This window comes from Nyctereutes procyonoides, unplaced genomic scaffold (assembly GCF_905146905.1).
Source record: "Nyctereutes procyonoides isolate TBG_1078 unplaced genomic scaffold, NYPRO_anot_genome, whole genome shotgun sequence".
In the NCBI taxonomy this organism is placed as follows: domain Eukaryota; kingdom Metazoa; phylum Chordata; class Mammalia; order Carnivora; family Canidae; genus Nyctereutes; species Nyctereutes procyonoides.
In genome coordinates this window covers 3,705,472-3,722,315 of record NW_026575155.1, presented here as the reverse complement: position 1 = coordinate 3,722,315, position 16,844 = coordinate 3,705,472, and the positions used below count along the sequence as shown (strand labels likewise).

Here is a 16,844-nt window from a genome sequence, read left to right as displayed (position 1 = left end):
GAAAGAAAGAAAGAAAGAAAGAAAGAAAGAAAGAAAGAAAGAAAGAAAGAAAAAGAAATCTACTCTCTCATGGTTCTCTAGCCCAGAAGTCCAAAATCAAGTTGTTAACAGGGTCCAGCTTCCCCTGAAGGCTCCAGGAAAGATTGAGTTCCTTGCCTCCTCCATCTGTGGTGGTTCCAGACAGTCCTTGGTTTCTGACTGTACCATTCCAATTTCTGCCATTCTCCATCTACTCTTGCTCTTAGATGATGTCAATCCAGTCTTATGGCTTTAAATACTACCTAAGCATAACCTTCAGTGTTGATTCCCAAATTTCTATCTCTAAACCAGACCTCTCCTACAAAATGCAGACCAGTAAAGGTGGCTTCCTAGTTGACATCTCCACTTGGATTTGTAACAAGCAGCACACAGTAGTCATGCTCCAAATCAAGCACCACCTGCTTATTCATCTCAGTGAATGTCAATTTCAGACCAAAAGCTTGATGTCACCCTTGACTCTCTTCTTCTTCACTTACAATTGATCAGTAAATCCTGCCAGCTCTGTCTTCAATTTTTTTTTTTAATTTGGCCACTTTTTGCCATATCCCAACACTACTAATCTATACCAAACTATCATCATCAGTTACCCGGATTATCACAAGTGCCTATGGTTATAGTTACCTTATACTGTAGAGGCTTTGGTAGCAAATCTCTGCCTTCTCTCATGCTCCTCTCCCTCTTCAGTCCATTCATGGTACAGAAAACTGGGTGAATTTTAAGAACCCAGTGCCATGTGTGTCTTTTTTGCTCTCACACGACTACCATATTCACAACTCTTCTGACATTACTGGTCACCAAATGGGTGGGAGTTTTCCCACACCAAGCAATTCTCTGTGACATCTGTTGGGTGTCCTACAGTTTATCTCAATTTTGAGACTACCTACCTGGAGATAGTGTTAGATTTCACAGGATAAGACCTCAATCCCATGAGACTGTCCTGCCGCTTCAGATACCAATAACTAGTAGGTCCCCAGGTTACCCACCACTACTGTCTGATTCAGTTGCAAATCAGAGGTTTCCAGGACTTCCTCCTTCTTGGGTTTATTTGTTAGAGCAGCTCACAGAACTCAAGGAAACACTTACTTATATTTGTCAGTTTATTAAAGGATACAGATGAACAACCAGATGAAAAGAAACATAGGGCAAGGTTTAGGAGGGTACCAAGCACAGGAGCTTCTGTTCCCATGGAGTTGAGGTATGTCAGCCTCCCCGTTTGTGGATATTTTCACTAACCTGGAACCTCTTTGAACTCCACCCCCCCTGGACTTTTATGGATGCTTCATTACATAAGCATGATTGATTCACTCATTGGCCACTAGCAATTAGTTCCACCTCTAGCTTCTCTCCCCATCTTGGTGGTCAGAGGGTAGAACTGGGAGTTTTCAACTCTGTGATCACATGGTTGCTTCTCTGGACAACCAGCCCCCATCCTTAGGTGGGACCCCCAAATCGCCTCATCAACATGATGAAAGACAACTTTGATGGAAAAGTTTAGAAATCACTACTTTGGGTTTACCTTAGGTATCCTTGCAAACAGTCCAGCAGGAAATTCCAAGCACATTAGGAGCTCTGCACCAAAAAAGAGCATGAAGACCAATATATATTTCTTCTTATATGTCTTGGTGTCACATAGGGTGATCCTCTTGAAATATGCCATTTCCCTACTCTACTGGAAACCCTCCAGTGATTGCCCATGTCACTCAGAATAAAATCCAGGGTCCTATTATGGCCTATAAGGTCCTCTATGATATGCTCCAATCCACCCCCATCACTACCCTAAGCTCATTTTCTACCAGTCCAGACCAGTCACCACTTCATTCACGTCCACAAATTAACACCAGGCAGTTCCCACCTTAGAACATTTGTCCCTTCTGACTGGAATGCTCCTCTCTCAATATCTTCAAAGCAGTTTCCTCACTCCCTGCAGGTTCTTACTTCAAAGTTGCTCTCTTCATGAAATCTCTCTTGGCCTCCTACCCTAACATGCCAACACCCTTCTTCCTGTTCATGATCAGCTCCCCTTCTAGCATGTAAGCTCCAAAAGTTAGCTTTCTGTCTATTCTGTTTACTGTTGCATCCCCAGTGCCAAGTACAGTGTCTGGCTCATAGGAAGCAGGCATTTTATAAATAAATAGTTAAATGAGTGAATGAATGAATGAATTAATAAATGAACGCATGAGCTCTTCGGTAAAGTCATAGATATACACAATCAGTTGAAGTAAAACAAAAAAAATACATCTAAATATATGTAAAGATATAGTTTTATTACATTTCTGAATGGTATTATTGTAAATATATTGTTGGAATACATTCACCACTACAAAGTCAAGTCAGAACAGAGTATTCCGTTTACAGGAATGATACTCAATGCTATTTTTTCATGGTTTTCTTCTTTTTCATCACCAAACGAGATGGATTCCTGGCACAATGGAGTTTTGTTTTTCTTAAATTCCTTTTGGGAAGAAGGGGGTATATCTCATATTTCCCACCCATCATCCAGCACAGGCTCTACATAGAGGGAGCAGGGGTGGAAACAGCAGGCAATAGTAGAACTGCTTTTCTTTACATTATGTGGCTGTAACAGGGCCTCAATTTCTACCATGTTATACTCACACCGACTTTGATTGTGATACCTCCCTCTTTTATGGAAAGCTAGTGACTGCCCAGTTCTCTTTTGTCAAGGTTAAACACAGCTTTTGTCAAGAAAAACACATACATACTCCAGAGTCATGCCAAATAAATAAATGCTAGTTGAACTGAATTAAAATGTTGTCAGCATAAAGTGAGGGAAAGGTCTTTGGATAAAGGTGGCGACTTGAAAGCACATTAAGAAGCAGGTTAGAAAGTATTCTTGGAACCTGAAAAAATCAATCAATCAATCAATCAATCAATGGGACCTAGAGCCAAGCTGAGTCCTTTTCAAATACAGACTATTTCTGGACTCTGCCCCTTGACATTATGATTGTGTACAAATGGAATAAGTTAAGGAAAAGTTTGGAAACCATTTCTTTGTGTTTACCTTAACCATCCTTGCAAACAACCCAGCATTCAATCTTAACCTTGACTAAGTACTGCCTTCTGCCTATAACGATCATGTTTTTGACCCAACAGTAGGTGGGTTTGTGATTATGACAAAATTGTCTTGGAAGTCTAGATGAATTATGTGATGCAAACCAGAAGTTCTCATTTTTTCTCCTCCCCCACCCCCTGCATACTCACTACTATCCCTTATTGAAGGCAACATGTTACCTTTGCACGATGTAGCCATGTCTGATTTCCATCTATGTCTATGTGGTCATAAAATGAAATTTTCTGTCTTGATGTGAACTTGTTGGTGCAAGAATCTAGAGACAGAAACACACTTGTGGTGATGGAACTCTGATACCTAATTCTGTATTAAAATCTCAAGTGAGTTTTTCTCTGCTTACCTTAAACCATTGTAACATAAATTTAGAATCCTGTTGGAAGAGAATTTTACATGCATAGATATGATTTCCATTGAAATTGTCCATTCCAATTTCAAAGTCCTTGTGGTAAAAAAGAAGAAGAGGAAAAAGAAGATCTTAGCTTGGGCTGCTAATAGGAGTCTCACAGACCTGATGGCTTAAACAACAGACACTTATTTCACATAGTTCTGGAGGCTAGGAAATCTAAGTCAAGGATTGGCAAAGTTGGTGTCTGGTGAGCACCTGTATCCTGGCTTGTAAGCGGCTGTCTTCTCTTCTATCTTGTCTTCTTCTATGGAAGAGTGAGAGAGAGAAAGAGAGAGGCATTAAGCTTAGAAGAAAAAGGCAAGGGGGTGAGGGAAAGGGAGGGGAACAACAGAAAAGAAAGAGGAACAGAAGGAGGAACCTGGTAGGAATTCCTCCTCTTGAAATCAGGGGACCCAAGAATACAAATGACTGAAGCTAGAAGTTGACCACATGGAGAGCCTCAAAGACTTGAAATGTCTCATTGATAAGCCCACACCCACAGGTTTAAAAAAGTCACGCATGCTTTCCTCTACTTGTATCAAAGACTCAGCAATTCAGTGTTGTCAAATCTGAAGCTATGAGGAGGAGAGAGGAAGTGACTAATACTTATGAGACTGTTCCCTTAGGATGAACTGGAATGGCTCCCATCAATAACTGTCCTGTCTCTATCAGATTTCACTTTCCTGGTACTTTCTCAGTCCTCTATATGCCTCACTTTGCTGCAGGTTCTTGGTATTCAGCAGCAGCCCTTCCTAAGGGAAAAAAGGAGAGTGTGATGGGGTGTTGAACTAACTACAACATTTATAATGCTTGTTTGATGCCAGAAAGAAAGAAAATTGCCCCAAAACGACACCTACCACTACATACACACATAATAAAAACACATATCATTCTCGTAAACTCAGGAACATTCAGCTTTATGTAAATAAAAGACAACTATATATCAAAGGAACAATTTGGAGGTGAGCAGGAAAGTGCTAATTCCTCTTTATCCATGTGTGATAATACTAACTCATTTCTGGGGGATGATTGAGTTTTCAGGGCACCATCCTTCTCTCATAACATTTCCTTTACAACAAAATCCTCTAAGGTAAGCAAGGAAGCATTACTAACCCACACTTAGAGATGAAGGACATCAGAAATAATTTGATAAAGTGAAAATACACATATATAAATCAGTTATATATAGTTCTCTATGTAATAAATAATCATGTGAGCTAATTCCTTACAATAATATTTTTAACATATATACTACATGATAATGTTAGTATAATATAATAGGTGTTTTAAAAATCTATGTATAGATTGGAGAATCAAACACCTGAGTTTGTCACTAACAAGGATTGGGGACTTTGAATAAGCTAGGCAAAGTGTACGATCTCTCAGTTCACCTTTTCAGATATAAAAACAGAACCTCCTACATGGAATGTTATAAGGCTTAAGTAAAATATTACCAAAGAGCTATTCCATAGTAACTTTCTTCTCAATATTTAAAATTCTTAAAGAGGAACAAGATGGGCCAAGGTCCAAAGTTCAGAATTTCTGATTCCCATTCTGATGTGTATTCCCTCCTACCAGACTGCCTATGCATTTGAGAGGTGCTTACATTTGAGTAATGACTGATTTTCTCCTAAATAGTTGTAGGCTGAGCATCTTCACTGACTATGATCTCCATAAGAATGGTGATTCTGAATAAGACACATTCTCTCTTCCTAAGAGTTCTCTCCCAGTGCTTGAGGAGACAAACAAAATTTTTTTTAATGCTAATAATTATGGTGGAAGCCCTAACACCAAAGAATCTCTGAATCTAAGTCTGGGCTATTCTAATTATGGGTCAGCTTGACGTCTATCTTCTATTATCCGAGCTTACCACCTCACTCTAAAGCATCCACTTAACAGTTCTGAGGGAAATTACAAGTCTACCCCCAAAGGAGCTGGTTACCCCTGTCTGAGAAAAAGCAAACAAATAAAGTCACTTACAAGCAAACCTTTTCCTAACATGCATTTCAGAATAAATGTCCATTAAGAATCTGCAGGTAAAAGTTAACATGGTCTCCTACCATGTTCACACAGTGTTCAACCCTGGTCTCTCCGAGAACAGGGAAATGATCTCTGCGTGAATATCTCCTATAGTCAGTTCAAAAGCCAGAAACATTTCCAAAGAAAGCCACAGTAATCTTGCACAAACTTGCTCAGCTTTTGTAACCTGACATTGTAATTGATTATTTAATAGAGAAAACCAGTTGAGCAAGAAATTGCAAAGTAATAATAATTTTATAATTAATAAAAATTATAGATGTGTATTTGTTTACCATCTTTCAAAATAGAATCAAAGTCATTCCTTGAATTAGAGTTTGCTAATTGGAGTTCTTTTCTAAAAATACACATACATCATACAGGTGCCTGTGCCATTTATTTGGGATTTGCAGTTTTTTTATTTTTCTTTCTTCTTCTTCTTTTTTTTTTTTTTTTTTTTTTTTTGAGTGTAGAGAGAACTTGCAAATCAATCTGGCATATACAAGCAAAGTAAGAGCTGAATTCTCCGATGAGGCTTTGAGCACTGGTATTTTGTACTGCCGCTTGCTTGGAGATCTTCCCATTTGAGATACCAAAGGTTTAGTGCATATTCTCTCTTAGGGGAGCAACACATTTCTCTGGAGCTCTGGAGATAAGATGCAGGATGGCTTTGAGGCCAGACCAAACAGTTTCTCAAAACAAAACTAACAACCGTTCTTTAAATCTGCCCGTGCACTTTGGAAGGTACTAGAATATGACCCCAGAATTCTGGGCCATAAGAAAAGAAGAAATGTTTTCATTTTGAAAAATTTAAGTGTATGTGTGTCTCATTTTGACCCCACTCAACTTTCTGACTGATTTCTCTGGAGTCGAAAAGGTCTGCTTTTGAATCGAAAGAGCTTCATTCTGAGGAAGGATGGTCCTGCCAGATACAGCTCAAATTATGTTGAGGTCAACCACAGTGTGATTCATGTCCCAACTGCAGGAAATCACCCTCCACCACGTTGTCAGTTTTATTTGACATGATACTAAATATTTGGAATACATTGGGCATCTGAGAGGTAACATACAGTCCAACTTTGGCTTTAAAATTTTAGGCATACAAATAAAGACCAGTCTATGCACAGGCAACAAGCGCTGATACATTTTAACATTGGGTTTTGGATCTGTTCTGACCATCACTCCATTTATTGGGGGGGGGGCGCTTTTGTTTGAATCTCTTATATTCATCTTAAAATATGGCACAATGATGTGGCTAATGCATCCCTTTTGCTATTGCAGGAGGCATTTTTGAAACTGTGGAGAATGAACCCGTTAATGTTGAAGAATTAGCATTCAAGTTCGCAGTCACCAGCATTAACAGAAATCGAACCCTGATGCCTAACACTACGTTAACCTACGACATCCAGAGAATTAACCTTTTTGATAGTTTTGAAGCCTCGCGGAGAGGTAACTATTTTCACATTTTTAAAAGCTTTTTTGGGTGATGTGTCTGCCCTACAAGTCACCTTTTTTTGCTACCTGCCCTTTTTCAGAGTGGACATTTTTGTGTAAATGGGTTGCAGGAAATCTTGGTCCTCGATGTCACTGTCCAGTGCAATCTGAACCATCCTAATGGATGTTGCCTAGCTATGTTTTCTGGGCCATTCTGATTAGCTCACCCTTCAGTGCCCTCTACTCTATGATTAACCGGTTCAGCTGTGAATGGAAAATGTCAGGCTTGATCTGTTTTTCCTTCCTGAGGCTGAGATACCACCATGAAATTGTACAGTGCAGTCAAATAAAACTTTGTGGAAGGTCATATGCACCGAGCATGTGGAAATGCCCACAACACGCATAACTCACATCCTGAATTTTAACAGGTTGTAAACCACTGGGTTTACGTAGCATCTCCTAAGCTTTTTTTTTTAACTCTTTTCCACAAAATCATAGAAATATAAAAAGTAAACCAATGAAACAATCTCTGCATTTTTTTTTCTGATTCTCTTTCTCTTCTGAGTAGAAGACAAGGTCCTACAAAATAATCCAATTTAGATATAGGCCAGGTTTCAAAGTTTCTGCAATGAAAGAGCCATTGGGATTGCGAAGCTTGCTTAGACATCCCCTGAACACTTCTAAGACAACTCTGAAGAACAGCCACATTCAATACACCTGAAACTCAGCCTCTAACCAGGCAGGTGTTGAGACTCCATGCAGGTGTTTGTATGGAAACCAAGGCTGCCCCACACCCTCAAGTGTGTTGGGGGTGGGGGCTCTTTCCCTCATAGAGGAATGTTTTGCCCATTAAACACACACAAATAAATGGAATGTAATGAACACCATTTTTATGTCAATTGTCAAGTAACTAATACTGGTTGTTTCCACATAGAATTAACTCAGGACCATCAGATGTGTGTCCTTACACACTCTTCTGCAGGATTCTTAGCGTACTTTATAAACAAAAGGTTAAAGTTGTTTTCCTAAGGGTTCAGATGAAAAGCATATAGTATAATGATTCTTTTTTTTTTCCTTTAATCTATGGTATGACTATAGTGTTAAGTACGTTTTCTTTTTAAAGCTGGATGGAGTTGCAGATACTACATAAGTCAGAGTTGTCTATGAACAAATAATAAAAACGTGTACTTATATAGCACTTCAAAATCATCTTTACGTGAATTATTTCTATGGGTGAGATCTCTTTCTCTGCCTCTCTCTGTCTCTCATCTCTTTCTATCTTTGTCTTTCTCTGTGTCTACGTCTCTGTCTCTCTTTCTCTCTCTGTCCTGTCTCTCCATCACACACACACAAACATTGCTGAGCAAATATCTTAGAAAGGCAAACATATTTAACAACGATACTTCAACCCACATAGAAGTGAAAGTTTTTTTTGTGGTCTCGAGTACCTGTCATACTTGTACATTAAACACCCCCAATGCTTCTTAAAACTGGTAATTTTCCAGCAAACAGAATTCAAAAAATTGATTTTCTGTCAAGTCATATTAGCATCCCAGAGCTACAAATTAGCGGGAATCTCAATCCATTGCCCATGTTAGACAAAACAACAATTCATATACTCTCATGCTCTCATTTTGTCCTACCAGTGAAAACATACCCAGAAAATAAGCTTCTGAAGACAATGGCAATTTACACTTACTGCACTTAATGCAGAAAATTATGTCTTCATATCTCAAGTAGAAATTTGGTACCAAAGAGCAGTCTCAGAAAGTTTTCCTTGTGAATGACTATCAACATTTGCAGTTACATAGATATTTATAATATGGCTTTCAAAACTTTATTATTTTTTCTCTCTAAATCAAGTCAGATAATTTTGACAAATTATATCTATATAGTTTTTACTACTTATAAATTTTGCTCTTACTTAATCCAAATATTTAATTATTATCTCTTGGCAGTTCCAAATTCTTTTAAATTGGTATTCAAATATAAATTTGAAATGCTTTCAAACTTATGTAATAATGCCAGCATAAATTTATATAAGCATGAAATGAATAGACGCTATTTTACATGGTTATAGAAGATAATTGGTCCCAGTCTTTCTGGAAGGAAATTTGCTTAATATGTATTGAGTAACACAAAAATATCATTCCATTAAATTATAGCTGAAATCTATTCTAAGAAAGTAACGTAAAATTCAGAGAAAAATATAAGAACTAAGATTAGTAGTATAATACTAATTGTAATAACAAAAATTAGGGGCAGCTTAAATGTTCAAAAGCATCAGAAATAGTTAAATAAATGATGACCTATCCATGGAATAGGCTATTCTACAGACATGAAAAATAAATACTTTTGAAGACTTTGTAAGGGGACTTGGGGGGAAGGTGTGCTTTTAGTATTAAATTCAGTATTAAACGAAGAAAGTGATGCATCATACTGTATCTATATAAATGACTTATTTTCTTATAAACTGGAATGTCAAAATATGAATAGGTATTTTTCCAAGATGATGAAATTACAGGGCCTTTTTTTCTCTCCCTTACACTTTTAAATATTCCAAATTATCTCAATGACTGTATAAAATCTTATACTGACAAAAATAAATGTTATGAATTAATTTTTAAGTACATATTGACTTGATTTTCTTAAGCTACATGTCGGCTGATGTTGAGGTAGGGAGAGGCCTCACCTTGAGCTGGGTCCCTGGGCTCTGGTACCAGAGCCAGTAACCCTGACTCACTCCGTCGTCTATGGTATTAGTGGGTTGGACCAAATGGCTTCTAAGATCTCTTTAAGTTATCCTATGCTATTGTTCTATAATTAATTAGGTACCAGTACCACTTACTATTCTTTAGCAGTTTTTCAATAGCCTGGAATTCCTTTCTGAGTTTTGGAAAGATGGGAACTAAAGTACTTTGCAGCCACCCAGAGAATCCTCTGAATTCTTAGACCACATTAATATTCTCCTTGCCACCCTGCCATAGGACAGAACTTCATTCACATGAAATTCACTTGGCAAATGTCTTGTAGAGCAGCTCTGAACACCCCTGGGTTACGCCACACCAAGCAGGGGATTTAGACCCCATCTGGTTAAAAACAATGGTGTGAGACCAGCCACTCATTTTTGATTGCAAAGAGTTGGCCCTGTAATGTGTTGCTAATCAGTGCCACATTCAAGTCTCTCAATATTTAATATCTCGGGGATATTGGAAGTTGATTAAGCATATTTTTCCCAACATACAGTTGGAGAGTGGAGGAGAATTTCCAACAATGAAAATTAAAAAATCATAAAAGGAAAGATGAAATTCACAGCTCTCTCCTTCTCTCCCCCCCTCCCTGCCCTCCCTCTCCACACCTCCTTGTCTGTGACCACTAGCCTGTGACCAGCTGGCTCTTGGTGTGGCTGCTCTCTTTGGCCCTTCGCACAGTTCCTCTGTCAGTGCTGTGCAGTCGATTTGCAATGCTCTCGAAGTTCCACACATACAGACCCGCTGGAAACACCCATCGGTGGACAACAAAGACTTGTTTTACATCAACCTGTATCCAGATTATGCAGCTATCAGCAGGGCGGTCCTGGATCTAGTCCTCTACTACAACTGGAAAACAGTGACGTTGGTGTATGAGGACAGCACAGGTATGGGATTTGCATGAGACCTCACCTGGCCATGTTGGGTCTGAACAAAGCGAATCCAAGTGTTCGAAAGGCATTAACTCCTCAGGTGGGGTGCATGAGAATGCTCCTCTATATGAAGCTAATTGGAGTATTCTAATTTAGGAAGGCCATGTGTCATCGTGCCCAATTTCTTCGGATCCTTGCTGATGATCCTTCTGTCATCATAGTTAGGAGGATGTTTTAAAAGAGATATCACCTTATTGATTTAGGTTGTAATCCAATAGGATATAAAAGATGTGATTTCATCTCTACAACTTTATTAAGACTGTGATCATGACTCCATTCCTCAAATAATGCAGAGAAAGTTGGAAAAGGACTATCAAATATGCTTCCAACTTGATAAGTAACTAAGTAAATGTTACATGTTAGAAAAGTTTCTAAAGTAGGTTAACAAAGAAGAATGTAGTAGGTGGTTATATCAATGAAACTGACCATTTCATAGGAAAAGGACTAAAAACCTTTCATATCCAACTGTTAATAAAGTTTGCATTGTTCCACTGCTTATTTTAGGATGCAGAACAGAACTGTGGTGCTTAGAGCCTCCATCTCACTAGGCAATTTCTCTAATCTGCCCCCCTTTCAAGTTTCTTTTGCTGGCACCTTTCCTTTCTGCCTTCTGGTCACATTTTGAAGTTTGTTGGAGCTTAGGCTCCCTTTTATCCAGTTAAATCCCCATGCCAGTGACTCTCCTTTGTCAAGTCCTTCTAATTTAAAACTGTTCACCATCTTGCCCTCTTCATCTCCATTAACCCCAGCACCAGTTTCCCTGAACTCCCTATACCTCACGCCAGCTTAGATGAAGAGTCCACCATTCTTTACATACTTTATCTGGCTCTTATTGAAGTAGAGTTGACACACAATGTTACACTAGTTTCAGGTGTACAACATAGTGATTCAACAAGTTTATACCTTATGCTATGCTCCCCAAAAATACAGCTACCATCTGTCACCACACAATGCTATTACAATGTCCTTAACCATAGTCCTTAGGTTGTGCCTTTTATTCCTGTAATTTATTCATTCCATAACCAGAAGCCTGTATCTCCCACTCCCCTTCACTCATTTTGCCCACCTCCCGCCCCACTTTCCGTCTGGCAACCATCAGTTTGTTCTCTGTATTTATGGGTTTCTCTTCTCTTTTGGTTTGCTCATTTCTTCATTTGTTTTGTTTTTCCACATATGAGTGAAATCATATAATATTTGTCTCTGTCTGACCTATTTCACTCAGCATAATTGCCTTCAGGTCCATGCAAGTTATTACAAAACTAATTCTTTTTATAGCTGTGTTATATTCCATTACACACACACACACACACACACACACACACACACAGGAATATATATATGTATATATTTTTATTTATACACACACCATAACTTCTTTATCCATTCATCTATCAATGAACATTTGAATTGTTTCCGTATCTTAGCTATTATAAATAATGCTGCAATAAACATAAGGGTACATATATCTTTTTGAGTTAGTATTTCATTTTCTTTGGGTAAATACCCAGTAGTGGAATTGTTGAATCATATGGCATTTCTATTTTTAATTTTCTGAGGAACCTCCATGCTGTTTTCTACAGTAGCTGCACCAATTTACATTCCCACCAACAGTGCATGAAGTTTCCTTCTTTTCTACGTTTTCACCAACAATTATTCTTTTTTCTCTTTTTGATACTAGTCATTATGAGTGGTATAAGGTGATACCTCATTGTGGTTTTGACTTGCATTTCCCTGATGATGAGTGATGTTGAGCATCTTTTCACATGTCTGTTGGCCATTGGTAGATCTTTGGAAAACTGTCTATTTAGGTCCTATGCCATTTTTAATTTCATTATTGGGTGGGGGTTGATGTTGAGCTGTATAAGTCCTTCATATATTTTGGATATTGATCCCTTATCAAATATTTTATTTGCAAAAAAAAACAAAAACAAATATTTTATTTGCAAATGTCTCTCCCATTCAGTAGGTTGTTTTTGTTGTTGTTGTTGTTGTTGTTTGGTGATGCTTTCCTTTGCTGCACAGAAGTTTTTTATTTTGGTGTAGTCCCAATAGCTTAGTTTTGCTTTTGTTTCTCTTGCCTGAGGAGATGTATCCATAAATATGTCCCTTTCTGAAGCTGCCCCTTAACTATTCATGATCCTCCACACAACCTCTAAGATGGTGAACTGCCTCATTCCACATGATAACACTCAAGTATCACTTCTTCCTTAAAGCTCCCTGAGACCACCATAGGGTTCAATGGCACTTTGCGAATTCAAGCATTATATTACATGTTTCAATTACCAGTTCGCACATCTAGGAGACTAGGAATTCCTAAACATTGGGCTTTTATCTTATTTATTTTTCTAATCTGCCACCTAACACAATTATGGCATATAGGGAAGTAGTTAGTAATTATATGTGCAAGGAATGATACTATTTACTTTCTATGAATTGTTTCTCCAAGAATTAAAATTAACTCCTTCCTTGATCTACAAATTTGGTAATAAGATTGAGAAAATTATCTGTGAAAATTAATAAAGCAAAGCACTTACATTTTTAATAGTATTTCATTTTTCATTGTCCTTTTCATCAAACACTAGTACTTATTACTTCTTGGAGGATGAATAGTAAGCCTCCTCCACTTTGCACTAAACTCTGGTTCCATTTTAAACTGTCAGATAAAAGTGACTATTCTGGTTAGAAATATGCATTTATGTATTTTCTTATACCTCATCTCATTTTAGAAAGAAGTGGAATTAGGTGATTGGATATAAAACTTATGAATATTATATTCAAAACAGTTCTACAGGGAAGGATAAGCCATAGGCAGTCATATTCTTAAATCTTCATCTGCTTGCTGGGAAGAAAGAAACATACAATCAAACAAATTCCACAAACATATTTAAAAAGACTTGACATTGAATATTATAATTTGTAGGGCTGGAAAAGTTTTCCCTTCCTTCCTTCCTTCTAGGATCTTTGGCTAGTCAAGCATTTAAATTGACATGAGGCAGATTAACAGGAGGAAAGCCAACAAAGTTTAATAAGATTTATACCACGTGTAAGCATGGGAGACACCCAAGAAAACTAAGTAGCTCTCTGAAATAGCCAAAGCCATTTTGTCTTTGCTAAAGACAAAAGGTGTTAGGGATATAGTCAGTTATGGGAAGTTATCAGGAAAAGCACAGTGAACAAAAGTAAGCTTATTATTTATATTTAAGTCCCTGCTTCCTCCATGGAGTAGAATTTCTAGAGATTGAGTCATCCCATCTTCCTGGTACAGTGGGAGACATCTTACAAATTAAGATTTCCCTTACACATGTAAATGTCTTTTATAAAAAGGTAACATCTACTCAGATTTCAGAGTTTCATCTGTCTGCTGTTTCTTAATAATAAACATCTTATAATAATCCCCATGCCAAAGAGACACATTTTGGGCTGGCAAATTCCACTCCCATTCAATTATAAATGTAAGTACAGTCAGATCTTCCATGTTGCTTACCTTTGTAAATAGAGAATTGCATGACCTAATTAAAGTCCTACTATTTCTCATCATGTAGTACAGGCAATAGTACAAATTTTTCTCGCTATCTCTACCATCTCCAGCAAAGCAGGAGCATCTAAAGGGAGAACAAATTAGTGAATAATATTAAAACTTTTAGACTTAAGAACTGAACTAAAAGTGTGAGCATAACTGTCATAGATTTAAAATTGTATTTAGACAAAATATAATTTGTAAAAGGATAACAAAAGTTGATGTCCTAACCAACCTGATTTCAGGTGAGCACCTGTAAGTGATGGGCATTTTGCACAGGAGGAAGCTCAAACTATCATTTCTATAATTTTTATAAGAAACTGAAATCTGCTTTTCATCCCTATTAAGTTCACCTGAGCCCAGTTGCTCAATAAATACTTGCTAAAGTTGAAAATCCCAGATGAGTTTGTATGTTTCCCATTAAGTTAGAAATGATTCATGTTAAAATTATTTTGCCCACAAAGAAATTAAAAATGTAAATGAATAATCAATTGAGCCATTAATTTGGAACCCAGAGAGTAAACGAGAGTAAACAGGTCAACTGAGATCAATAAAAGCAGACATCTTTTGCCTTTGAGTGGGTTTAATACTGCTTGACTCAGGATTTTGGTTGTAGTAATTATCAAGCCATAAAAGGAGAAAACTTAGTAAACCTGAAGGAAAAGGAAGGACTTAGGTGTGCTCACCACCCACCCTCACACCAGAATTAAGTACCCATTAAAAACACTTTACTGGGATTTGTTTAGGAGTTTGTTAAATAGCCTGAAGCCAGCACAGATGTCTGGGGGACCAAATGGCCCAGAACTCCCATTGAAGTCAAAGGGAGCACTGCTTATCTCTAAGGACAAAATTCAATTCACTAAATACTAGCAAGCAGAATTCTGTCCTCTGGAAGTGAAAATGTGGAAAGACCCTAGAGAACTGTTGGAGAGTGAAGTTTTGTTCCGCTTCATCTCTCTCTCTCTCTGTTGCCTGGATGTTCTTCCCATCAGTCACCTACTTCTCTCTGATTCCCACATTCAGAGGTGACCCTAGGCAATGAGAAATTGCTGCTCATTGGTCATCCCTCTGCTTCATTAGACCCCTGGTGGATGCCTGGCTTCTATCCCTTTGCACACATCAAAAAGAGCTGAGAAGCTGAGCACCAAATGCAGTGTGGAGGATAGTCAGCAGTTTCTGCTTTTTCAAGGCCAATCTCGGTGAAATGTAGCCACAACTATTCCTGTAGAACAGGGGCCAGCAAATGACTTTCTCTAAAGGGCCAAATAGTATATAGCTCATGATTTGTGGGTCATATGATCACGACTATTTAACTCTGCCAAGGTAGCAAGAAAACAGCCATAGGCAACATGCAAATGAATGAGTACGGTGTGTTCCAATAAACCTTTATTTATAACAAAGAGGCCAATGTGGTGAGATCAGTGAGAGGGGAAGGGTAACAGGAAAGTAGGTCAGAGAAAAGCACCATATAGATCATGGAGGATTTTATAGACTATAGGGAGAGCTTCTGCCTTTCATGAAATGGGAAAACCATTGGAAAGTTTTCAGGAGTGACATGATCAGATTTACATCAAAGAAAGATCATTCTGGCTCTTCTATCGATAATACAATACAGGCAGCCAAAGGTAAAAATAGGTAGCTTCTAGGGATCGTTGGGTGGCTCAGCGGTTTAGCACCTGCCTTCAGCCCAGGGCGTGATCCTGGAGTCCCGGGATCGAATCCCACATTGGGCTCCCTGCATGGAGCCTGCTTCTCCCTCTGCCTGTGTCTCTACCTCTCTCTGTGTGTGTCTCTCATGAATAAATAAATAAAATCTTTTAAAAAATAGGTAGCTTCTAGAGAAATCAAGGCAACTGAGGAAGGTAAGTAATAGAGGAGTAAAAAATCATTAGTTTGTAGAAATATTTTGAATGTTGAACTAGCATAATGCCCTGAAGAAGTGGAGGCTGGTTGAGAGAGAAATAAAGGAGTCAAGGGTGAGTCTAAACTTTTTAGCCTGAGCTAATCAAAGGAGTTAACATCACCTGAGGAATAGGATATCAAGAGTTTGTTCAGTCATAAACATAGTGGGTTTAAATTTGTGATATCTACTACATTCAAGTGAAGTCAGCTTCATTTGAATATATATTAGGCAGCTAATATATAGAATGTGGTGTGAGCTGGAGATACAAATTCAAAAGTCCTCAGCATATAGATGGGACTAGATAAAGCCATCAAGGAAATGAGTTCTGGCCAGATGCCTCTAGCACCAAGTTGACAACACATAGTCCTCAAGAGGTCTTTTTTTTTTTTTTTTTTCATCTATGGTTGCCTTAAGTCATTTTTCTCAACACATTAGAGCCATGATAACTATCACTTGAAACATTATCTCAAAGCTTTACAATGAGTATTAAGTTGAAATAAGGTTAATTTGAAACAGTGATTGGAAGAAACAGTAAATTCAAGGAGAAAACACAAGAGAAATGACAACAACAACAACAAATATCACAATACCTAAATTCTTGGGTTCTGATTATGTGCCACACATTCTTTTAAATATTTTGTATAATTAACTCATTTAATATGTTCAACCACTCTATGAATAAGTGAAATAACTGTTCTTATGGTCATATTTAAATAGTGACTTAGATATTATGTTTATTACATTTCTCTCTATCTTCCCATAGAAAACAGAAATAATATA

At 37.8% G+C, this 16,844-nt stretch overlaps 1 protein-coding gene across 7 annotated transcripts in view; it reads left to right on the top strand.

Moving 5' to 3' along the window:
- The window catches only part of GRIK1 (glutamate ionotropic receptor kainate type subunit 1), a 358,854-nt gene that overhangs the window by 218,503 nt on the left and 123,507 nt on the right, over nucleotides 1-16,844 (top strand). For 6 of the 7 annotated variants that reach the window (XM_055313531.1, XM_055313528.1, XM_055313529.1 and 3 more), the window contains exons 2-3: nucleotides 6,810-6,977; nucleotides 10,342-10,599. In XM_055313531.1, the coding sequence (XP_055169506.1) occupies nucleotides 6,810-6,977; nucleotides 10,342-10,599 (426 nt within the window). The remainder of the gene's footprint in view (nucleotides 1-6,809; nucleotides 6,978-10,341; nucleotides 10,600-16,844) is intronic. The other variant, XM_055313533.1, reaches the window with a different exon arrangement.